The 26643-nt window shown below is 45.6% G+C and overlaps 1 protein-coding gene across 1 annotated transcript in view; it reads left to right on the top strand.

Moving 5' to 3' along the window:
- Positions 1 to 1084: 1084 nt before the first annotated feature.
- The window catches only part of LOC126519311 (b(0,+)-type amino acid transporter 1-like), a 28776-nt gene continuing 3217 nt past the window's right edge, over positions 1085 to 26643 (top strand). The window contains exons 1-4 of the mRNA XM_050168936.3: positions 1085 to 1388; positions 3059 to 3160; positions 5662 to 5926; positions 22069 to 22742. Of these exons, the coding sequence (XP_050024893.3) occupies positions 1166 to 1388; positions 3059 to 3160; positions 5662 to 5926; positions 22069 to 22742 (1264 nt within the window). The 5' untranslated portion in view covers positions 1085 to 1165. The remainder of the gene's footprint in view (positions 1389 to 3058; positions 3161 to 5661; positions 5927 to 22068; positions 22743 to 26643) is intronic.

Below are 26643 nucleotides of genomic sequence, written 5' to 3'. Positions count from 1 at the left end.
TTTCGCTGTGAGAAGAACATGTAAAGTCAGATTGTCAACTGGTTGCCATATCAAGAAATTAATTCCACGGTGTGTGATTTTGTCTAGCCAAGAAGTTGCTATTGAATTCCTGCGTTCCAGTTCTGTATATATTTGCGTGATGATATTTTTTTGACATCACGTCTATAGTTCAACAATTCTTCAAACAAGCCGGCCACATGCATTCGGTTTCGTTATATTTGGTATCTTTGTCAAAATGTTCATGTTCATAACATTTTTCTTGTATTTTAATGGCCAATGAAACATTATCCCCATTTCTCTAAGGACAGTAGGAACTTGATAAAATCCTTGCGAAAACAGTATCTTTTAGTCGCTCACGCGACAAGAAAGGATTGTTGCGAATTCATTACTTGTGTATTAATACTAAAAGCTTCGGGCATTCTAAAGCTGTTTTCTTATTATCGTCGTTTTGTTTTTTATGCATGTAGGCAAAACAGTTTGGGCTGAAATAGTGGTCACAGAATCACAACGAAAACCCATTGCGGCGGCGTGTTCCTAAGCGCACACTTTTCCTTTACTCGAGTTCCAAATCCGGCATTGATGAAAGAAAGGCCCTTCCTGTTGGACAAATCATTCTGAATTCCTCAATCTACATTTAAAAAATGGAAACGCAGCCTCGATATACCAAGTATGTTTTATAGGTTGCTTAATTTCGACGCCGATTGCTTATTCTCTTTCTGCAAAATATGTCCCGGTTTGGGCTTTGTCCTTGCCCGTCTTGAAGAAACAACTCAAAACTCTCATATTGAAGCATTAATACTAAAGGAAATACAGTATCTCTTGTACATTTTGTTGTTTGCATGGAACGCTGTTTACACGGCAGTGTTGCAAATGGCACGATTACTTTAGGTGGCAACCAATGAAAAGCTAACGTTTAGGTAAGGTGAGCTAAGCAGGGTGATGACTTTTCTTAATTTAATCAGCGACTTAGCGGGAACAAGCCGTTCCAAAAAAAAGTTGTTTTATTTAAAGGTACTCCCATGGAGTTCGTTAGCTACTTGTATGATTCCCGATGACCAGCGCAATCAATTATAGTTACTAGAAAGCGCGAGAAATTTCACTGAGCCGCTGTAGTGCAGAACAATTAACGTTGATCACGCCCAATTGCTCTGTACTGGAAATAACCATGTTACAATCGACAATAACCAATATAGGTGCCATTCTTCTTCTGTGCGTAGACGAATATGCCCGAGAAGAAACCAGAGATAAGAAATTCAGCGTCCACACGGGCGCAGCGATGGAGCAAGGTTCAAAAGATGCGAAGGAAACCACTGATGATGCCCACATTCGTTTGAAGAGGCAACTCGGCTGGATCGGTGGCACTGCTGTCCTGGTTGGAAACGTCGTAGGTCTGTGCACCAAACTAGCATTTTCTTTGAAGCCCCAAGATATTTCCGCCATGTATGCAGCATCCTGCATTTCGAATTCTCATTCCGTTTTCGCTGCCAATTGAAGGCATTTGCTTTTCTATAACAGTATTTCCTTGGCATGGCTCTCTCGCAGGTGTTTATTTTAGAAAAACGCAACACCACCAGAAAAGTAAAAAAAAAATTAGCAACTTTTTTTTTCTTTTCATCTGAAAAGCCACTAGTTCGTTTGCGTTGTATAATGCCTGCAAGCTAGTAATTATTGTAGCAGCCGTGCTCAGTCTGTGCAGACAATATTTTGTCTTTACGATCCGTAGCAAGAAAATATATCTGCATTCTATTGATTATTATGCAGTAACTACAAGTAATCAACAAATATATGACTATGATAAATGCACTGGGCGCTGCAGCTGTTGCTAAATTATTTTGACATTTTGTTTATAACACTAAGCATAACCAGTGTATCAAGAGGCGGATGCGTAATAAGACACGGAGCGAGACAAGACGACAAAGACGTGCACCGATGACACATACAGTTAGCATGTGACACATACTTTAGCATTTGAAAACTGGTGACACATACAGTTGGTATGGTCAGATTCAGCATTGAGTTTCGGCCGAATTTTGTAGGCGCTTCTAACTATATCAACTTGCACAAAGCTGTGTCCTTATAGCCGCGCGCTGAGAACTAATAATAAAACATCTTTGTCTTCAGTGAAATGCATTCCGAAACGAACTACGCTGAGCTCTCCAATAAAGCGCTGTAGGCAACCGAACACGAACAATTATTATGGAAACACAAAGTGCTGGCTTCCAACAATGTTTTAACTTTCATTCGTGCGTGCTAAGATACTATACTATGGTACGCACACAGAAGAAGAAAAACGAAACAAAGTGTACGCACGTAGGCACTGGGAAGACCAAGAAAAAACAAAGCCAACACATCTAACAGAGAATAAGCAAGCTGACAAGCTTAACAGCGAAGCATCGCCTAAATGCTACGTGCCTCTCATACAAGATAGTTCTTTCCTCGACAAGCTTAGTGGGCATCACTGTGCAAGCGATTGATTTTAGCTGTTCTTCCTTTGTGTATGTTGTGTACAATCCTGAAAGCAGTGCATGCGATCCATGGTGAATACGACGCATATTTGGCTTCACATGCACTTACTGAGAATTTTTCTATGCACGACTAGATGCGAAACATTAGGAAAACGACAACTCAAAATTTTTTCAAAGAACTTACAAATGAAAGGCACCCGCAGTTTCTTTCTACATCGTTATCGCGTGACGTTTCAAAATTATGCCTACGGAAGTTTGTGGAAGCTGATGTATATGCTACTAACTGCATATTGCAGGCACTCCTTTGAAATTCGGATAATTACTGTGTTGTACCCGCCGCCATGGTCATCGTATTAAGTGGACAAGCGCATCTGTACGTTGCAGACGTCTCCACTCAGATATAAATGTATGCGATAGACTGGACTTATTAGCTCATGGTGACATATTTGATGTGAAAAGAGACGCTCAAGCACAGTTATTGTTGGCAAAATCTGCCATGCAAGAAATCTCCTCAAGCAACAACACAAGAGCTTTTCTAGAATGTATTATTGGCTGGAAAACAATAAAATAAGTCTTTTATTGTGTTTTCACAGGGTCTGGGATATTCGTGACACCAAGTTTGATATTTCGAAATTCGGAATCAGTTGGAGTAGCACTCCTGATATGGTGTCTGAGCGGGATGCTATCTCTGATGGGTAAGTTTTTTACCAGTCATAAACTAGATGCGAAATCGTGGAAGTCGCTGCGAGACTTAATTTACTTATTGCGGGGAATAGAATATTTAGCACAACTAAACTAAGATTTCATCGTATAACTTGTGCCGTTTCTTAGGATCGTTTCATCCTGCAACGAAATTGGCGACGATTCTGTGTGTCTGAGACAATCAGCTCCTTCTTTGAATGCAAGGATGTCGGCCGGCGTAAAAGCATTCATTTACGTGTCCCTATAAAAAAGAGGCTCGATGAAAATGAAAAATAACACGAAAGAAGACATCAAAACCAATAAAAATACCGCGACGCTATATCACTACTACATTTTTCTATGTTGAACATTTGAGTAAAACAACATATAGAAATGGAATTCTCGTTGCTGTGGAGGCTTCATGGGGTGCCCCTTATCGCTCCTGTCATCGGCACCTAGCTTTGTAGAAGTGATGTGTCACTTCTACTCTTCCGTAATTCGCTTTGCTCCAACTCAACATGGTTACTGCCCTAAGCGGAGCCGATTCGGTGTGTGGAGGTCACTAGAAGGCTGTTTGACACCGAAATAAACGACGCGTTGTTGCCTAAAACAAATGACCCGGAAATGAGTTCCCTCTTGAGGAATCTGTTGCCAAGCGGTCTTAGATTTCGCAGGATACAAGGTTGGAAAAAGGCTTCACTTTGTCAGTGTTCTGTGCTCTCGTTCGTTGAGTGACAACATAGGGGTAATGTTTTTGCTCACACAAACGGAGACGTCGGGGATGTTCTACTGCATTGGCACATGAGTGGTGGCGAGTGGCGATGATCTTGAGGCAAATGTCGGCACTTTGATGGGCGCAAAGAGAGGGATCTTTAGTGAATGCTGTGCACGTTAGCACGGTGGCACGCCACCGCAGATGGGAATAACGAGAAGGGAAATGAGGCGCACAGTGCGCGCCCCGTGCACACAAAATGCACAGAACCTTACACAACCGAAAGCGACCTTTACTGTACGCGTGTGTCCACGGGCCCAATCTGCCACCGCTCGCCTATCGGTGCCGACGGCAACCGGACAACGGAAGTTGCACTGCTGCAAGCTTGTATATCATTTCACCCTTTCCCATCTGCACTGCAAGTTCTTTTTTTTTCGTATGCTTTGCCACAAAGCTTCAAGCGGAGCAGGGTAAGCCGTAACGCAAGTCTACGGGAAGGTACAATAGAGGCTGCTATAGCAGCAGCAGATAAATTGATAATGATTATGTTCTTTCATTCAGCGTGTTAATGACACGTTCATCAAAGTGTAAAATGTGTGTTTCGAAGTCATGCTGAAGTTCATGTGCATGACTGGACGGACCATACACAGACGGGGCCCAGGTGGGACGTGATGTAAAGATCACATCCCCTCCACCACACGTAATATAAAGACTAAAGTACTACATTCAGACAAGTGAATCGCGAAGATTAAATGTGCGTTCGTTGAGTGAGACACGCAGGCAGCACTAGTTTATGAGCCAAGTACTTGCCGTAGGTCAAAACATAACGGTTTCTGATGTATATTCTGTGTTTACATTAGTGCAATTTTTTTCGTAGTCTGAATGAGCTGCAAGAGTAAGCTACGTCTTTCCGTACATTGCACGCATGGCACAATGGTGGGGCTAGGTGCGCTTGGCAAGACGGCCCACACCGGGACTCAACACGGATTCACATGCCGTGTCCGAAATCGGGCGCTGCTCCTGTGGAGCGCTGAGCACGTAATTTAAAGCTGCAAGAAAGTGAGCAATATCGAGACTTCATTTGACAAACGTTGGCCATCCCAAATGATCGCTCCATTGTTCCTCTCAGTGATTTATTGATTGTTGCTGTTGGCGCTACACTTTTGTGGTGCATTTAGCGTCAGGCTTCATTAGCATCATTTCACCAGTACAACTCGTTTTGATGACACTTAACTGCTTTTTCTTTCTTTTGCGATCTACGCGTATTGTTCCCTTCAGTGAATTAGAAGTGTTGGTTATACCAGTCCAGTTGAAATGCAAGCAATACAGAACTTCACTGGAAGACGAAGGCTTGAAAAGGTTAGCACTCGTCCAACAGGAAATGTCGATTGAGCGATCATTTTTACAAGACTACCTATCTTCGCCAAGGTGTCGGTCCCCATTTATCGAAACGTTTGCCCTGGTGACATACCTAGGTGGCAGGTTTTACACGCAACCGAGGGGACAAAACATGTAGAAAGAATGACAAAAGCGTGAAATGCTACTTGGTTTTTACTAGTGGGCCAGGTAATGTTTATATGCGCGACATCAAGCCACAATTATCTAGATGAATCAAATTTAGTCGGAAATTTGACTTTGTGCCTGTATTTTGACGTCCCTAGTTTGTCCGCAAAACCGGCCTCCACAGATTAACGATATAAAATAACCCAAACCAGTACCCCACTGTGCATTCCTTGTTCAATCAATGTTATAAAGTGTTGCTAAGTATTTACAGTGTTGCTAAGTATTTGCCACGATCTTCAGGCGGCCTGTGCTACGCGGAACTCGCAGCCGTGCTACCAGCCTGCGGCGGTGACTACGCTTACATCGTCGCTGCCGGCAGGGCTCTGGGCAGGGCTGGCGACCTTACGGCCTTCATGTGCGCCTGGAGCTTCGCTACGCTATCGGACCCGTTAGGGGGAGCCACTCAGGGCCTCACTTTCTCGACGTACGCTCTGAGTCTCGCCTATACTGATTGCACACCTCCGTACGTGGTCAGCGTTCTGGTTGCGGTGACGTTCATCTGTGAGTACAAGATTGCCCCGCTTTGAACAGGACGCCCATTGGGTCTACTGCGAGCCCCGAAACAATGTCACAGCGTTGCTACGGTACAGTGAAATACATTTTACAGCGAAGCTGTTAGCCTCTGATTGGTCGGGATTTTTTTTCGGCGCCGTCGTGACACACACACACAAAAAAATACCTTCAGTAATTGAACCGACAAGTGCATACATTCTTTAGTATCACGCATAGTGAGTACAGCAAACGATCGGTTCAATAAAGGACAAGCACGAAACAAGCATCCAAACCACATCATTGATGATGAGGCGCTCCTCATAACAAAGCTGATCATGTAGCACTCCCCGCATAAATTTCGCGGTTAAGATAACTGTTGCACAAGATGCCGTGGCAACAACAGCTTGTGACGTGCAGAGTTACGTCACTAGCCTGGCATATCTGAAACAACCAGCCTAGCAACTGATTTCGTTGTTGTTGCAGCACCACTGTGGGTAGGCAGCGCGCATTTAGGACTCCTTAGGTGAAGCGTGAATACGAGTAGGGACTAAGGCAAAAGAAACGGCAATGCGACTGGCGGTGGCGTTTTGCCGCTGGTCGTATTGCCGTGGAATTGCAGCACAGGGTAAGTCCGCACGTCCACATTCTTCTGTGGCTGAATAATGCGCCGGAGGAGGAACTGAGTAGTAACGCATTGCATACCACCTTCAGCAGTTGTAGTCGTGCTTTTCAACAGCGCTGTTGGACATCCGCTTTCGCAGGTCCGGGATGGGGAGACAAATTTTTTTTTTTTTCGTAATCACCCAGCTGTAGTACCTTGTCCAAGGAAATGAGTCTGCTGCGACTGCAGCACAAGCTGAGGGCCCGTGTTCTGTACGCCATTCCGTTGTGTTTACTCTCTCATAACGTAACGCAAGGCGTCAAACGTTGAGTTTCAGAAAGAAAGGAAATTGGAAAGGTAGGCCTATTTAAAGCCGACTGTCTGAAGATCTTAAATGAATTACTCAGAAACGATAAAATTAGGAGTAAGCAACGTCAAAATAACACTGCACCAAGTAGCACAAATAACAAGCGTGGAGGTAGTGTGCCCACGGGAGCCACCACAGGAACCACGTGCACTCCGATCGTTCGGTACACGTGTCACATTTCGTACTACAGACACAACTAACGTAGGACAAGAGCGTGTAAGTACTGTAATCACGGCCACCAGTGCCAGAAACGCGACCTAGTTCTTCCGCAGAGTAACTAAATCACTACAGATAAGACACAAATCTTGTCTATGGTGCGCGGCATTTGAACTTGCACATAGACTACAACGAGAAGTTCAACACGGAACTGGCACTCAGAAATATTATCTAACTGGTTGGTGATTTCCTATTTCATAAAAATAAATACTCACACAGAGGTAGTCCTCCCGATTGCTATCTTCTAAAATGTCGCGAATGGCGCTGATGGCATGTCGCTGCTTATCGGGGCACGACGATGGTACAAGTACTTCGCTCATCTATAGTTTACATAAATAAACAAGCTTCAAACAGTCGCGCAAGCGAAACCTCCATTGGTCACTTGGAAAATTTTTTTCCTTGGTGGAGAAATTGGGACTGACGTCAATTTTCTTCTTTCAAACAAGTGAGGTGTGCAAGCTACATACTTCGAAAAAAGTTGCAGTTTCACTCGAAAAGCCATGCACCGGTTGCGATAACATATTAGTGGACAGCTGTGCGAAGTAAGGATCGCAATTTTATCGGCCGTATAAACTTCTAAACATAGGCATACTAACTATACAACAAGCATGTTGTCACGCGCGCACAAGCAGACATGAAGACATCTCAATCAATCACCGCGGAAACTTGCTGTCAAAGCGCTACGGTGAGGAAGCGAGGCAGCAGTACCGAGTGAATTGACCTTCGCGCGGCCTCTCCCATCAACGCGAACTAAGCTGCGACAACACAGTGCATGGCGGACTCAGTCCCTGTCGCAGATGGCTTTCAAGGTCAGTGGCCCGGGCGGGTGCACGCGCCCGCCCAGGTCCCCGGACTAGAACGTGACACCCTCCCTCCCCTCCCCCAGAGCCCTGCACCCGACCGCAGACGCTTCCTGCCCGCTTTCCTCCCTTGCGTGCACGAGATTGAGCCGTGATCGCCGGCTCACCCTCGTACGCTTTCACTCGCACATACATCACCCGGCTTGCGGCGAAGATTTTATCACCCTTGGACTTTATACGGAACCTCACGGTGACGGCGACGGTAGCAATGCGCCTGAAGTGTCCACGTAATTGCTATCGCGATAACAAATCTGTCGAACACACACCTGCATTTAAAGTAAGTGTAATGCACTTGTAAGCGCCAGTGGCAGAGCAGGACCTCAAACGTGAGGTCCTTGCAAAGTACCTGCCACTAAGTGCAAAACTCCCTGGGGTCTCCTAACATAAATGTAACGGGAGCCACCATATTCAATGCGTGGACAGCAGCACCTATTGTACGATTCAAAAGTCGCTTGGTAGCCACTGAGCAGTCCTCATAACCAGCAAGAAAAGCAAGTATTAACGTTGTAATAATTCCTTTGGTAATGAAGTGATCTACAATTTTATGTCCCTTTATAACTTTACGGCTCATATGGAGTTTGAATATACCCTCTAATGTGGACTACGATTACTCTGGGCAATGCATATCGTTGTTTGCAATATTCAAAATATTTCTGCCACTGTGAATTACATTTCCGAAATAGTATATAAATGCCGTCTACATAATCCGTAATGTGAAGTAATAAACAAGAGCTATCGTTTCATTCAGATGATTTTCTGTGAGATGATCCATGGCTAGACATTGTGTAGCTGTCTAGAAACTGCGTAAGGTATTGCTCTAGCTAAGTACGTTTTCGTGGTTACTCCTCGATTGTCGATGTGTACCACTTCACAGATTGTGCGACGACCCCGAAATGTGATAAGCGACAAAGTTCTTATCTAGACGCGGCAAATAATGGTGCTGTGAAAATGACGTTCTCGTGGGCTTGTGTACCGTTATAATTTGCCTAGAGGATTGACATCATGCTTTACCAATAAATGAATAATATGCCGGCGAATTCGTTGAGCTCACAGAACTTCAGAAATGTTCACATAGTGGCACCGCGTGAGTAAAAGAACCTGAAAATCCTTTATTATACGTTGCTTGTTTATTGCGCCCGATTATTCGGGGATGTTCAGCCATTTTCAAAAAAAAAAAGAAAAAGTCGTTACCAGTCAGAAGTCCTGTTGCGTGAGCCCACACTACTGAATTATTTTGACTCCAGCAAGCGCATTTTACTGTAAAGCTGTTATTTTCACCGAATGCATTAAATAACATTTGTTTTCTTCGCTGAACAAATTTGTGTTGATTAAGATGGTTCACGGTGTATTCGAGAACGAGGAAATGAAAGGATTAGGGGCCAGATTACAGCATACTTAGGAGACTGGCTCTATAGGGGCCTTGTAGTTCGGAGAGGGTGAGTTTATTTACTCCTCATGACCCATCCAGGCCTTGAGCGTGGTATTGTGATTCAATTTCGACTCTGGTCTTTAAAATTTCAAATTCTTGGACGTTGGGCGCCAAAGCCACAATATGACTATGAGGCACGCCGTAGTGCGGTCTCCAGCATAATTTTGACCACCTGATGTTCTTTATCGTGCACTCAATGAATAGTATCAATCAATCAATCAATCAATCAATCAATCAATCAATCAATCAATCAATCAATCAATCAATCAATCAATATTTATTTTTGACAAAACAAATACAAGATGGGTATAAGTACACATTCGGAGGTCCCGAAGTAACAACTGTCGGGGGGACCTCCTAACAAAACATGAAAAGGGGATAGTAAGATCGTGGCAAACAGTGAGTCAATGTCATATATTATACAGTTTCTACATCGGAAATAAACGATAAGATAGGAAAAAAATCTGATAGCAATATCACAGGTGTATTCACATAGTTAAAAAGAAGAAAAATAATTGAATAAATCTTAAAAATAACATGCAACAATTCAAACGAGGATAAATGGCACGTAAAGCTAACAACGAGGAGAAGTATCAATTAAGGCAAAATTTAGTAACACGGTAATTGAAAAGTATATTGCGTAATGTTAAAGTGAACAACATACTAATTAATTCAAGGTTTGTTAAGTTATGCTACGCGTCAGTTAAAGTGTTCATGAAATGCTCCTTCGTTCTACGCTTGAATGATAATAATGTAGATGTCTTCATGTCAGGTGGTATAGAATTCCAAACAGAAATGCCTGAAAACGCGACGGTAAATTTCCCATAGTTAGTTCTTGCTTTTGGAAGAAGAAGATTGAGTTGAGCTGAAAATCTTGTGTTGTTATAATTGTTAAGGCTAGAGCGATTAAAACCTGGAATATTAAACTCGGTATTTATAAGACGAAACATAAGTAGCGACAGCTTATGATTGAATAACATGCGTAAAGGTAAAACATTTAGGGAACGGAATATTGGAGCAGAGGGATATGTATGCGATTGGAATGCAATTAATCGTAATGCCTGCTTTTGCAAAACTTCTAACTGATGAAGATGTGTGGTATATGTATTACCCCAAGATGACAGGCAGTATGAGAGATGACTGTGTATATACGCGTAATATAAAGACATGAGAATGGTTTGCTGGAAAAAAGAGCGAGTCTTTATTATGATGTGAATACCAAATGAGATTTTTTGAATAAGTGATTGAATATGGCACTGGAACTTTAGGTTTTCATCTAGTACTACACCAAGAAATTTAGTAGACGTGGATCTTGCAAATACATTATTATTTAGAGACACTACAATAGAGTCAATGTAATATTATAATAATATTAATATAATATTAAACTCGTAACGCCGAGATTAGCAGCGCAATGTCGTAGGCACAGGGCTACCGCGATGGGTCAAACTGCCCACGCAACTGACAATGAAACACATGGCCAAAACTTCCTGATCCAAGGCAATTAAATTGAGGAAGCATGTTCGGCACATGAAAGGTTCAAAGGTAGTATGTGGACCGAGTTATGCATGTGTGAGCAAAGTGCAAAACTGCTAAATCTCTCTTAATTACGTATTCAAACTCTATGGAGATTCCAACAGAGAGTATCGTCGCACCTGTCTGGCGTATAAAAATTAAATTCACCTGAAATAAAGTACATCCTGAGGAAAACACGTATGATTAATTTCAACCTAGATATTATGTGCTTGGGTGCCAGCGAACAACAGCCGAATTTCTGGTAATTGCGTTCTCGATCATCGTCGGAGGAGTAAAGCTTAATGTTTACGAAGTATTTTGCAAACAAGGCTAAACAGATGAAGCGTCTGTCTGCAGCGCTTCTTCTTGATGTGAAAGGTCTTTATGACCCCATAACCCATCAAGTGACTCTTGAAACACTAGAGGCTGCAGAATTTGGTGGCCGAATCTTTCTATGGGTATGAAGCTGCATCACAAGAATATATTTTCTGTTCGCACTGAAGATTGCCCGACCAGTGAGTATCATGATTGTTGTGGCGTCCAGTAGCGCGAGATCATGAGTCCCACTTTTTACAACCTCACCCTTGTAGGACTTGCGTAAACTCTGGCAAAGACGGTTAGCGCCTCAATTTATGCACACAATACCTGCATTTGGTTATCAGGCGTGACACATCTCCAACTACGTGCAAGGCTTTAGAAGGCGGCCTCACTTACTCGCACAGGATAGGATAGGAATAACTTTAATAGTGCCGGCAAACGACGATTTAACGAGTCGTGACGCTGGCCAAGCGTCGACCCGGGGTTATACCCTACTCTGCACTAGCCCAGTTGGGCCCGTTTGTAGTGGGTCATGAGGCTTGTGCTTTTCGAGCGCACCCCGGGCCTGCTGGACGGCCCATAGTTGTGAGTCCTTGTCTGCAGACTGCAGTGCACTTTGAAGTTCTGACGGGTAAGTCCTGGAAGTAGCTGCCGTCGGGAACCTGGCACAGTCCCACATGATGTGCCATTGGTCCGCCGGACCCGCTGCACAAACACCGCACAGCCCACTCGGATAGAGCTCTGGGTGAAGCACGTGCAGCATTGCGGGGGCGAGGAGTGACGCGGTCTGTATTTGTCTTAGGACTACGCCCTCCTCCCGACTCAGTGCCGGGTGGGGAGGCGGCATTGTCCGTCGAGCTAAGCGGTAACACTTGGTTACTTCGGCATAACTAGTCAATCTGTCCTTGGTTTCGAACCACCACACGGAACGGTCACTCTCGGGGGCGCGGAAGGTAAGCGCTCGCGTCGCCGAATGGGCCGTCTCGTGGTTCGGTGAGGTTGCACAATCGCCGGCGTGCGCCGCAAACCACTTGATACGGACGGTGCTGCCGCGGTCTTGAAGTTGGAGCTTGCCGATGATGGCGGCCGCCGGCGCGCATATTCGCCCCTTGGCAAAGTTGCGCACGGCATTCCTCGAGTCGCTGAGCACGGTGTGACACTCGGCCTCGGTGATCGCCAGAGCGATGGCAACCTCCTCGGCGTCTGTGGCGTTCGTGCACGGCACGCTCGCTGCCGTTGTCTTGGTGCCGGTAGCCGCCGCAACGACCACTGCCGCGAAGCCTTCCCGCTTGTATTCCGCGGCGTCCACGTACCGGGCGTGCGGGTCTTGGGCGTGTTGCTCGGTGAGGGCCTTGGCCCGCGCCTGCCGCCGTTCTTGGTTGTATTCTGGGTGCATGTTCTTCGGGATGGGGTCCACGTAAATGTGGGCCCGCGCCTCATCTGTGATCTCGCACGGCTGCCGGCTGGGAGCTCGGGGGTTGTAACCCAGGGACGTCAGTATACTGCGGCCCGTCTTGGTGGTAGAGAGGCGCTCGAATTGCGCGGTGAGCTGCGCCTCGGCTATTTCTTCTAGGGTGTTATGGACGCCGAGCTGCAAGAGCCGAGCCGTACTCGTGGTCTCCATTAAACCTAGCGCTGTCTTGTAAGCCCGTCTGATCAGCGTGTTGATCTTGGTCCTGTCAGTGACGTGCCAGTTAAGGTAGGGCGCAACGTAGGCGATGTGACTGATCACGAACGACTGGACAAGCCGCACGAGACTGTCTTCACGCATGCCCGCCCTTCGTGTAGATACTCGATGTATGAGTCGGATGGCGTCCATTGCCTTGGTGGTAAGCTTGTTGATGGTCTCGTCGTTGCGGCAGCTCTTGTTGAGCAGCAGGCCCAGGACCCTGATCTTGGGAACTTCGGGGATGCGTTGCCCCGATGCAGTCACAATTTTGATGTGATCACACGCCCGAAGAGGAGCGCGCTTCCGTCCCGGTCGAAGCGGTGTGACGACGAACAGCTCGGATTTGGCGGGCGAGCACATTAGGCCTGTGCCATCAAGGTGCTGCTCGATGGCAGTAACCGCCGCTTGCAGCTGTTGCTCGATGCTGGCGTCGGTGCCGCCGGCCGCCCACAGGGTAATGTCGTCGGCGTAGATCGTATGCCGGACGCCGGTCCCCGTTACTGCCCTCGCTACCCCGATCATGACGAGGTTAAAGAGCAACGGCGATATGACCGAACCCTGTGGAGTACCCGTACTGCCGAGCTTGTGTTCGGGGAGCTTGAGGTCTCCGGCGTGCAGTTCTACCGTCCGGTTGGTCAAGAAGTCTTGAATATAATTGTAGCTCGTTACCCCCATGTTGAGTCTTGATACTTGTCCTAATATGGCTGAGTGTTTGACTTTGTCGAATGCACTTTGTAAATCGAGACCCAGAATTACTTTACTGTCTTGTGTCTTGTTGTCGACGATTTCTTGTTTGAGTTGTAACATGGCATCTTGTGTGCTGAGTCTGCGCCGGAAGCCGATCATCGTGTCAGGATAGAGGCCTTCCTTCTCTAGGTATTCCTGCCACCGGTTGGCGACCACGTGTTTCAGCACCTTGGCCACGCAGGACGTCAGCGAGATGGGACGCAGGTTGCCGATGTCCAGTGGTTTGCCCGGTTTCGGAATCAGGATCGTTCTTGCCGTTTTCCACTGTCGGGGGAGCTTGCCCGAATGCCAGCATTCATTGAAGTAATCGGTTAGGGCCTCTATCGAAGCGTCGTCCAGGTTGCGTAGCATCTTGTTTGTAACGAGATCTGGGCCGGCTGCTGAGCGGGTGTTGAGCTCGTGCAGCGCTACCCGTACCTCTGATATGGTAATGTCTCGGTCGAGCCACGCGTTGGGCAGCCCCCCGTACGGAGGGTGGGTTTCCGTTGGCGTGTCTGGCAGATACTTGGCTTCCAGGCTCCTGATAACAGCGTCTATTCCTTGTTGTTGTGTGATGGTGTGCATGAGGCGAGCCAGGTGGTCGCGCTGGTTTGACTTGGTCTTTGTTTCGTCTGGAGGTGCCGAAATAGATTCCATGTACAACTGCGATGCAATTCCCTGTCAGCTCGGTTGCAGATCTCGTTCCACTGTTGACGGCACAGGAGCCTGCAATGTTGTTCAATGGCCCTATTTAAGTCAGCCACCTTCTTCCTCAATTTGCGATTCAGCCGGTGCTGCTTCCAACGCGCCTGTATCGATCGTTTGGCCTCTATCAGATGGGCCAGGCGGCTGTCCATGATGATGACGTTACTCGCACATTTCACGTGAGACAAGAACTACAAGTCAGCTGAAAAATGTGCACTAGTCGCATTCACGCGCAAGCCTATGACCCCCTACAGAGTGTCTATTTTTGGCCATCCGATCACCCATAAGAAGACTCGGCCACTTGTGGGTGTCATCGTAGATTGCGACCTGCCCTCAAGCCCTCCCGTCACATGCAAGAAGAGAAAACTGATATTTATTGTGCAGTGTTTCAACTTCATTGCGGGGAAAAGATGAGTACAATCTGCGACATGTATGCTGGAGCAATAAGGACCACCGCTTCTTGGATTTCTCCCCTAAAGCATAACAGCGTTGTCGAACAGGTGCAAGACGAACCTCCTCAGGCCAGCATAAGCTTACAAGCATAAGTAATCCGGGTTTGTCTCGGCCGATGAGCATACGACACGTTGTATTATACTCTGACTCCTTTCACATTGAAATACCGACATTGCGTGCTGCTTTAGGAGGACTGGACAACAAAACGCTTGCAGAAGAAAAAATTACTAGGACCATGACCTCCACCGTCCCTTCACGCTGCAGGACACAAGAGCGCCGTGGACTTCTTGAAGACAACTGAACTCTGGGACTCCGCTGATTGTTTGTTGAACGCTGTTTTCTGTGTGCGCGCATCAGTTTATTTTTCCTGCGCCCTTTCTTTTTATGTCCGCTTCCACTCCACCAGTGTAGGGTAGCGAACCGGGTATAACCTGGTAAACCTCTCTGCCTTTCCTGCTTTTTCTTTCATTCTGTTTTTTGCATACTTCTGTTTGGTTTTATGATCATTGTCTAAATTTAATTATAAAAAAATTTCACCTTCCTCGTTCAGTCTTGCAGCACGAAACGCAGTAGAATATAAAATTTAGACTCTTTTTCACGCTTTTACTACGTTGTAAGACCAATATGAAACCTCTGTCACCGGTCACAATGATTCATCGCCAGTTCAAATATGGGGTTTGCAAACCAAGAGTGACCTACTATTTCGTCTAGTTTCGGTGTACCAATGCACCTAGTTTCACAGGACCTTTAGTGGTATATGTGAGTCCTTTGGAGAAGCAATTACGGGCTACATACATTGATAAAATAAGTTACAAATAGATGAGATTATTCAACAGAGGCACTCGGAGAAATGAATGCTAGATTTGAAAAGCCATACAGCCAGACGTCGTATTTCCCGCTTAAGCCTATTTCATCAAAATATTGCGCTAATACTTACCTAGAAATGACACTTTTTTCGACTACATAATAGCTGTGATCCTGCATTGATCATCGTATGAAAATTGGGGTACCTCAGTGCAAGATCAGCGCGTACTTCGAAGCCTTCATTTAGAAAACAGTGGAAGACTGGAATCACCTTCCCGCCTCCATCGTCGCCATAGCGAATCATGGTGTGTTGAAGTCGGCTCTCTGAGACAATATGCTGCCTTATTAGCATTTCTTTCTTTTTTTATTATTGCCACTCACCTCTGCAATGCCTCTACGGCCCTGTGAGTAAATAAATGAAGTGAAATGAAATCAAGATGAGGTGCGCCTAAACAATTCACTGAAAACTTAGTACAAATTAGTGGCCGGGCCTGCTACAACAAGGGAAAGAGAAATTATATGCGAGAGACGGTCAGGTTAAAAGGTTCATTTAAAGATAATTATTCGGTTTGCGTCCCTGCACTGGGAGAAGGCTCAGGGTCAACAGAAAGTTTGAATTGAAAACATAAAAAGGACGCCTGTCGAACAAACTCGGTCATTCACAAAGCAAGGTGTTTCAATGAAACAGAAGCCGTATCTTTCTTTCTAAGCGCGACGTAGAAATAGCAGGTAAAGCTCTTAGGTGTCTGTTCTACATGGCACTGACAGCGTCCTTCCGCGTGCAGGTGCGGTAGCTGCGCTTAACTGCGTCGCCAACAAGACGTCGTCGTGGCTGCAGGCGACGCTGTCAACAGTCAAATGTCTGATACTGCTGTCCATTGTGATCACAGGAGCAGTTTCTTTTGCCAGAGGTTGGTTTTATCTTTGATTTGTGGATCAATCAGTTTCTCGGCTTAAATTTGGTCGGCAATTGGTGGGCATTAAGCATTCCATGCCTTTATAACGTGGTGCGTATTTAGTTATGCCTACAAGGAAGTCCCGAAGTGCGTTTCTCGCAGCTGGTAATACATATTAGACAATAATAACCATCACCCATATTGGCTTTACGAACTGCTGGAAGTTAGTGCGCGTTTTATTTCACAGGTAGTTCTTGTTTTTGTAGCGGCTATTTAGCGAAAAGTACCTAATCTATGTGACATTATAAGCTTGTGGAACAGTTTACCGCATGATGCTGTGCGAAAAAACAAAACTACATACGCGATTTTCAAGTATTCAATGCAGAAACGAGATAAGCATCTCCATAAATGTGCCAGATCTATCTCGGTTCTTAGATAAGCATCTTGATGAATATGCGGTCACTTGTTAGTTGGCCATAGTGAAATGTATGTGCATTATGTAAACTTCATTCATTGTACCCTCCCTGTAACGACCCACAATAGAGGGTTAACAGTATGAATAAGTAAATAAATAATAGATATTGTGCTAATGAGCCTACGTGGAAATTTTATTAGCCCAACATACAGCCGATGGTAAGACCTGTACGCCTTTTGCAGAACACTGTCAAAAGCCCCTTAAAATCGCTTACATTAGAATAGTACCAAAGGGCAAAAATGCCAGCGAAACGTGTACAACAGTGAATTGTTACTTTTAAAGTCATGCCTATCCAGTCACAGTACTTCTCGCCATTGCATTTTGTTGCAGTGCTCATAAAAATGGAGACACACCACAACTCATCCGCAGTTAGATACTTGTAAAACATTTGTGGATCTGATCCTTATGAACCCTTACCTGGCCTTAGTAATCATATCGGATATTATATAAACCTTGTCACCTCTTATCACTCCTTATCAATCTTATCGGACTTGATCCGGCCCTTATCAACTGTTATCAGTGCTTATTGCCATCAGAATTGATTCTGCCATTAGAAGTCCTCATAGCTCTTGAGCACCTTGTCTATCTGTGTCGAACCACTATCAACCGTGATAAGACGCATATGATCCCTCATTACTCGTTATCATCCTTTTCGAATCATTGACTGCTTATTTGTCTGTGTTTTTTTTTAATTATTGAGTTTTACGTGCCAAAACCACTTTCTGATTATGAGGCACGCCGTAGTGGAGGACTCCGGAAATTTCGACCACCTGGGGTTCTTTAACGTGCACCTAAATCTAAGTACACGGGGGTTTTCGCATTTCGCCCCCATCGAAATGCGGCCGCCGTGGCCGGGATTCGATCTCGCGACCTCGTGCTCAGCAGCCCAACACCATAGCCACTGAGTAACCACGGTGGGTTTATTTGTCTGTGTTGTGTGCCATGAAGCGCATGAGCCCTCATGTATCGGTGGCATTTTGGTCAGTGAAGGAACGCCCTAACGGAAGCCGCATCCCGTGACCACCGAAACGCAACAAGGATGTGGTGTGCTTGGCATTACATTTCCGCGAAATCTGAATTTTCCTGATGTGTATAATGAACCAAGTCGGCTGGACATGTGATTCTAGATATGGCTTTTATTCCACCATCACCGAATATTTCAACATAGCTTTCATAAAAACAATATTTTGTACAGTACTTTCGTTATAGTGATTCGTCTTACCTGACGGACAGGTTTCCTTGTTGATTAAGCATAGAAATGCTTATGCATTTAAACAGAACATGTACTACAGAAGGCAAAGAGGGAAAATGATGTAACTTCCCCGGACAGACGCGCCTCCGTTGCTAGGCGACATCTGGCTGGGCCGAGCGTACGTAGCCGGACCCATCTGGAACGTACTGATTTCGTGTTTCGTACCTATTTGTCTCCTCCTTTCGTCCGTTATACTGACTTAGAAACTTGCCAGCTAGCATGCGCCAGCTGTGTACTACTGCAAAGATGATTTACCATAACACTGTGACACAACTGATGATGATGACTAATATGTATGACGATATGATGCTGCTGGTGATAACGAATCGTGTAATTTATTCCGGGCAACGTTGATGATGGCTATGATGATAATGATGATGAGGATCACAATGATGACAATTAGAATGATGACGATAATGATAGTGATGAGAACTGATGACACCGAGGAAGGCATCGTCTTTACATAAACCATCAATCGCCTTCCATTCTTTTCTGTTTCTTTTTTTGTAAAAGGGTCAATGTGAGTTTCTGAACTGCAAGCAGCTCTTGTAATGTTAGACTTCAGCGTATTTTTCATGATAGCTGCTCGGTGAATTAGTTCTTCTCTGATCTGTTCTGTTTTTCAGGTAAAAGTGAGCTTGAGTCTCCCTTTTTCTCAACTAGCGTGACCGCATCGGGAATTTTAAACGCCTTCTACGGGGCCCTGCTGTCTTTCTCAGGATGGTAAGCAAGGACAGAAGCGCATATTGAAGTTTCTTCTCCCAGCTCTTCCATGGAGACAGTCGACTCTTCGTCGTCATGCGGTGACATCTTGCATTCAGGGAAATGACCTTAAGCATACAGGTTTATTAGGAAAAAAATGTAGGATGCATTGTCCACTGCGGCAACCGATTATTGGCTCGCTCGCTTTCCCTGTCATACCTGTGCACTCGTTTAAGTAACCTCGCAAATGCGGTCGCTACACTCGTTTTAACTCCCCTCGCTCAAATTCTATAAGTCAGTTCTTATACATGACACGTCTAATGTAAGTAGGCGTATGCATCAACAATCTCCACTGTGACAGCCTCTTCCAGTCCAAGTTTTGTGACACACTGAAAGGAACTGCCCATGGCTCTCTTGCTCGAACTTCACACACATCGGTGCAACTGGCCCAGCGGAATGTCCTGTTCTGCGAACACAGGAAATGACCAGCCAGCCACTTACCCGGGCTTTACGCGGAAACTGACTCGGTCTCCTCTTACATGGGTACACTTTCACGACAACGCAACCTGTGTATGTGTCTCTCACGCCGCAACGGTAATGCCCTCACCCGCGGCAGCACCTGTTTTGGTGTTAGCCCACGAGCACGGGCCTATATGCCGCTTTACGACATGCGCGCAATGAGGTGGCTGCTTGGCCTTTCGTTACATACACTTGTACGCAGTGTCCTTGGGACAGTGTGTATCTGTGAACCTTGGGCGTCACAGCGGAAGGGTTCCATCCCCAGCGGTCTCTGTATCGAATAGCAGTCACAGTTCTTAGAACACTAATGACCCGCCGTCGGCTGCAGCAGGCGCAAGTGTTATCCAAGCGGACCATGGGGTTTAACGCAGTTGCGTTCAGTGCATGCAAGGCTGACTATATTCAGCGAACATAACTCGTACCAATCATTTCCGCCTTTGCAAAGCATAAGAAATGCCGTTAATACCACGCAGACGCGACGCAATGTTGCACGCTAACTGACGCAAAACTTGTTTGCGTTCGCGACGTAGCAGCAGTAGCGGATGGTACGCCCATGGCCTGAGCTCTCGAGATTAGAAAGGAGAAGAGGACAGTGTGGCTTGTCGATGAAAGAATTCTCATGGGAGCTGTATACACAGTGAAGTGTGACACATATTCAGATCAATTTAGTGCTTGTATGCCCCTTGTTTCCCCGCAGAGTATGCCCAGCGGCCTATGAATGCCATGTTTTATCTGGTAAGGGGTCTGCTGCCTGAAAATAAACATTTGAGCTAATATTATAATATAAGTTATATGTCATTAGGTATATTCTCAGGTTGCACCGAAAATAGTTACCCTTACTCGTACTACTTTGTCCGTTAACATTTTGTGCTAGTTGAAAAGGAATAGCGGGCATCACCCACGGTGCCAACCTCTCCTCCACACGGATCTCTTCACAGAAAAAAAAAATGTCGTAGCTTCCGGTGTCACATGCACAGCTCACAAAGAAACAAGTATTCATAATGTCAGAAGCCATTAGCGTTCATCTGTGCTTTAGAGAACCTTATCAGGCGATGTCGTGGTCTCTTGTCTGATTACACAGAACACGGGCGTTGTCACTGTCACTACTCTGCCAGTCAACATTTAAGACTATGCAGCTTGTCAATTTCGCTAGAAACAGCAAAGCAATCCTCGGAGGTTGAGGCATAGAGAACTTAGCTTTAAAAAGACCCTGGTGTGCGAGCAAGACAGTTGGCCATTGTAAGTAAAGCTTGCCAAATGCGCAGAAATGGCAGCATCGGCTAGAGTGTTATCATTGCTTTCTGAAATCACTGTGAATCGTGAGCTCTAGCAGCGACCGTGCCACAGATGGAGAGAAGCTGGGACGAAATGAGTATGTTGAAGTGAACGCGTACACACACCACTGATGAGACACTGGCTATAGCTCAAATTATTCGTCCCATACACGGCACGATAATTCTTGTGCATATGCAGGCTATAATCCAACTTTATTTCGGCAATAATGTCCTTGTAGTTAGATTATCAGACATATTTGAGATTCATGAAAAAAGAAAAGATGGATGGATTCATTTCAAGAACGGTAAATGTCGGCAGGGGCGTTTTTCTAATGACGTAATTATAAAGAACTAGTTACCATTCACTTTCCCGCGCAGCTTTCGCGTGTTTACTAGCCGCTGTTGGATCCCGCACTCGACGCTTGATTTACAAAAAAAAGGCCATGAATGCGACTTCTAAACTAAGGTAATTTACTCGCAATAAAACAAGTTTATCCCACTAAAGCAACCTGTCATTTCGCAGTAAAACCTAGCTTTTTATATTCTTTAGGGAGGGCGAGGATGGAGGGAGATTAACAGTCCGTCCACATCTAAAGTTTAGCTTCCAGTGTCGTCGTGTTCTAGTGAGCCCCATTAATTTACAGAACAAGCTCATCATCAAAATGCATTAAAAAAAACGCTGTCGCATGGTCGAACATTGGGCTGTACGCGTGGAGGTTAGGCTCCTAGATGGACGATAGGCGATTACCTGTAAATATTTAAAGAAGAGAGACGTGCGATCTTGACCTCAGTACAGGCGTTGAAATATAGATACTTAGCTGCCGAAGTGCAAGAATAGCAGCGAAAGGAAGGACACGAAATCAAGGCGAGAAAACGGGAATGCTGGAGCGTCGTGTTTCTGTGGTTGACTTTGGCCCCAGCGTCGGTGACATTGAACGCGCGGGGAATACCGATCACGGAGATACTTTTCATTTGAAGGCTATTCAAGCTCGGCTGCCGAGATTCGAAAGGAAACGCGCGATCTTTGTACGCAGCCGTCGCTCCCTTTCTGTGCTTTTTTCCCTGTGCTCGACTTTACTTACTTGCACTCATCAACATAACACTATGTGCAAACTGAGCCAGTGCAGTGAATTAAAAAAAAAGGAAATGCGATAGGTGTGGGCCACGAGCTTTTAAACATTTTTGGTGGAGCGGTATGACAACGTAATGGAACGCGTCAACTTTTCTCGCAGCCGTGAACTCTACACAGAAACCAAGGTGGAGCTAAACAATATGAATTCATCTTCCCAACAATGCTTTCTTTAATTAAACTACAGCGAACAATTCCAGCTGGTACAACATCCACAAGCTTTATTTATTTATTTTTCTTTCCAGGAAGTACGTTAGCTTCATTGCCGAAGAGATGGCGGACCCCGTCCGCAACCTGCAGCGATCCCTCATGGCTGGTCTTCTCATCGTAACCGTCATGTACGTCCTGACCAACCTCTCCTACGCCGTGGTCCTGGACTTCTCGACTTTGACGAGCACCGACGCCATTGCCTCAGCTTTCGCGCTCAGGACCTGGGGCCCCGTGGGCCACGCGGCCGTACCCGTAGCGGTCTCTGTCAGCGTCTTCGGCGGGCTTTGCGCGTCCTTCTTCAGCGCTCCCCGCTTTGTCCTGTCAGCAGCCAGGACAGGACACTTGCCGCGAATCTTGTCGCTCGTCACTATCGACTCTCGCGTACCGTTTACGTGCGTGATTTTCAGGGGTGCACTGTCCGTTGTCTTTATCTTCTTCGGTTCGCTGCAAGCCCTGATCCAGGCTTCCGTATTCATCGAAACCCTGTGGGACATTTTCGTGGTGCTCTCCCTCGTCTTGCTGCGCTTCACGATGAAGAACAGGGGCCGTTCGTACAGGGCGCCACTCGTTGTAGTCCTTCTAAAGTTGGTGTCATCCGTCGCCTTGGTTGTGATTCCGCTAGTTCAACACGCCAGTTACTACGAGTATCTAGTGATCGTGGGCATTTACATCGTGGGTCTCTTCTACTATCTGTTCTTCGTCGGCATAGGTTGGCACTGTCGGGCAGCCCGAGTCCTAACGGTGACACTTCAGAAGTTAATGCCCTCGATGCCTTGTTTCGACGAGCTCACATTTTTACTCGGTGAAAAGAAGTGCAATATTCAACACACTTCAAAAGAATTACCCACTGCTTCCCACGAGGCACAGCAAAATCTAAGCGCTCACCAAGCACTGTACTTCGTGGAAGCCGCCAAGGAACTGAAAGGCGATTCTTTGACAGGTGTGGCACAGCGGTATTATCAAAAAGATGCGACTATACGGCGTCCTTTGAATGTGTCACGTGTAAAGAAAACTTATTCGACCATGGACTCCGAGAATACAAGGTTTTAGATGCGTATACCAAATCTTATGCGGCGGCCGACAATTCGTACAGTACTGAGTGCGATTGTCCAGCAAGTGTCAGCAAGTCGTGTTTTCGCTGTCCAAAGAATCTGGGCGTCTGCCTAGTAATTTGAGGTCTCATCCAGTGAGCTCTGATGGACTGGTTCGCAGTCATCTCTGCATCATCATGTAATATGCATGGGCCATTTGTTTCACCAGGTAATATTTGCAATTGCAATTGCAATATTGCAATTAAACCCTGTTGAAAAAGCCATGTATGAAAGTCTTGGGAAGCTGTATTGGGAAAACCCCTTTAATAGTCTCCAGCAATATAAAATCATTTAACAAATCAAATTATTCCGCCATCTTTTTTTACTATTCACCAATAACTATATTTCAGCGTTTAGCTATGTACTGATTTCCGAGACATCACGGCCCGAATTCGAAACAGTTCTTTTAAAATGCAAACGTTTATTTGCTAGCCGCTGTTCAGGCAGCCGTCGTGCATCATAGTGATCAACATGATACAAGGCGAGGTCTAATCTCACATGACACATAGGCGAGAGAAATTGTGTGAGTGCGATACCAGTATAATGCATGCCGATGCTTTTCAGGAAAATCACTAATTTTCTTGTCTTCTGTGTGAGAACTACAACGATTCCGACGTCGTGTGCTTTTCATGTTGAGCTCAGGAAGAAAGTATGAGGTGCTGAACCTGTCATGTAGTTTTTTTTTTTTTTCACGAATACTACGAAAGTGAAAAGCTCATTTGGGATTAAATATCACAATTAAAGACCAGAAGCAGCTCCCTTATGTAGGGGGTGCATAAACACAGAGATCAAGATAGAAAGTGAGCAAGGGTCCGGATCCGAGCTAGTTGGTACGGCATCATTATCCTTAAGGCAGGTCAAGCGCACAAAGCAGACGTGTTTACATCGGCCAGACAGGCCTATGTATCGACGACCACCTACGCGAACGCGACAACTTAAAGCATAAATCGGGTAGCAGTATGGCCTTGCACTCCGCCACATGCACAGGTACGTGTTCCCCACTTTTAGGCTAGACTTTCATAATCGGAAGCTGTGGAGAACAGTTCGCCGGTGAAATTTTCCAAGCATCGCGCATCAATCGGTTTGGCCCGAGTTGCGTCTGCGACCCTTCCGTGTCACTTTCGAAAAATTAACTTCATTATCTACAACACTAACAGTTCGAGAGCACTACATTCTGTGATCAGTCTTATTTACTCCCCCGCCTTTCTTTTATTCCTCTTTTCTGACTGACTAATCTTTGGAGCCTTGAGTTTACAGCTGTTTCAGTGCCCCATTGTATTTTGTTCACACTCCTTTTAAAGCGGTTCTTAGCTTATTGTACTCGTCATTTTATGCCTTGGAAGACCTTTTGTTCAACATGTTTTATCCGTTCATATTTTCGTAGTGTAAACATAGCGTTCTGCAGACATATGTAAGTATGAACATGCGCGGTGGGCCATCATCTCATGCAGTTAGCGATATAGTTATCATTCGTTGTGACGCATGCGCCATGACTTTAATAGTGAATGTATATATACGTGCGTTCTCGCTAATAAAATTAGTTCGAAGCAGCGCCTTGTCTTCTTTTCGCCGTCCGTGCCTTTGTGTGCGTAACCTGCCTTGAGGAAAATCATCAATATGTGACACTGTTTGTTTGGTTGCTATACTGGCATTGCATTTTGTATTAAGCATCAAATGCTTTTAGCTCTTGTTGTCGGCGACCTTCAGGTGATCTTGAGCCAAAAGCCAGAGCCGTTATCCGGGCACTCAAACGAGAGCATTCGCGTAAGTTGACAAGGAAATGTATTCACCCGTAGGCACGCTTACAACTGTGGTATGAACGTAAAGTACAATATAAGGTGCAGCACATGTAATACATCTTACTTGATGTAAACAAAACAGATTAGCAAATGAAATAATAAATGGTGTCTGCTTGACACTGGCTTTGCCACAGTTGTGAAAACAAAACGAGATCTTCCGGGGAACAAGTCAAAACGTAAGAACATACAATCTCTGCCCCCAAACCTTTGCACAGGACCTCATTACATACGCTAGTTAGCGCCGAAACAAGTTTAAAAAATATTGCTTCCCAGTTATTCCTAATGTTTGTTCATAATGTCACTCAAGTTGTAACTTCTAGTACGCTGAAGTTTTATTTGTCATTTTTAATAGCGACGTCCAAAAGGCAGATACAGAGCACTTGATTGTCATCTTTTGGCGCTGAGGCAGGGTTGTCTGCTCGACGCCAGCGGTCCACGAGTTCCGCGACGCGGCGTTTGCGCTGGCTCGAGAGATGGCGTCATGCTGCATGACCAAGCCGGCAGCGTCCGGCGCGACGCAGATGGCTGTTTGGCCGAGAAGACACTTGCAGTGGGGTTCAGTTCAAAACAGGTTCGTGTGCGGTGGTGTGGTGTGATATGGGGTGGTGGGTTCTGCCGTTGCGAACATACACTACACCCATATTGAGATTGCGGCTACTATGATCTCCAGCCAATCTGCATTGCCGGTAGCCATTTCATGCTTACATCTACTCTCGATTACGAGAGAGCCATGCTTCTTTTATTATCTGCTTGATGCAGATTTCTCGTCGAGGAGGCCACCAGCATCAGGGTATATGCTCGAAAGTGAAATATAACTGAATTTTGCGGTGTTCTAAATGAACTTCATGGTCGGTTTCCATCTTCCGTGACGACACAAGGGGCACCTCCCGAATAATTCGTATTTTCTGGAAAGCTGGCGCCCCTCCTTCCCCAGGAATATGATCAGATCACTTTCATGCAGTTTAATCTCACCTCCTATCCACTTTAACCTGACAACTACGTTCATCTGACACCATATTGGGGTTGAATATGTTATGTAATCCTTTCCTACTTAAATTGGATCAACGTAAGTCAACGCGCAATTAAATGTACATGGAGTCTCATGATTATGTGTACAAAGAGGAACCTTCCAGGAACTTGAACTTGGTGCCAGGAGGTCGTATTTCGTAAACGCTATTTTCACTTTTCTTTAATTGTTTCGCAGTATCTCAATGGCTCACACGAAGGTGTGTCCTCAAAATCGACGGGATACTCGACTCGCTGCAACAAATGACACGGAATCGCAGGAAAATAATCCTTGCAAAATTAGGAACATCTCAAAAGTAGTGAATGAACGAGATGATCAGTCGCATTCTCAACCAGTCATTAACTTGCGTAACTCCTGCGGTCACACTGGATTGAGTACGCCTCTTTTTTTTCTGTCAAAGTAACTTAATTACTGATTCTTAAAAAGTGAAAAGAGCATGGTTTCAGCCTTCAATTGACGTTGACAAAAGCAAAGTATGGCATCGCTAGTTGTAACAAGGTTGTCGTTCGGTTAAAGGAAGGCCGCTGCGTCGCAGGAACACCTGAGTGAATGGCGTAGGTGGCGTGACGGTCACGACTTGTCAGACGGCGATTCAACTGTACGCACGCGTAAAAGACCGTGGCTGCCGCAAGGCAGAAATCCAGCGTGAAGGTCAGCGCATAAACTAAAAAAGTTAAGTGAGGTGTAAAGGGA

The sequence above is a fragment of the Dermacentor andersoni genome, chromosome 10, assembly GCF_023375885.2.
Source record: "Dermacentor andersoni chromosome 10, qqDerAnde1_hic_scaffold, whole genome shotgun sequence".
Classification (NCBI taxonomy): domain Eukaryota; kingdom Metazoa; phylum Arthropoda; class Arachnida; order Ixodida; family Ixodidae; genus Dermacentor; species Dermacentor andersoni.
Note: the sequence above shows the minus strand (reverse complement) of the source record. Positions and strands in the feature narration are given on the sequence as shown.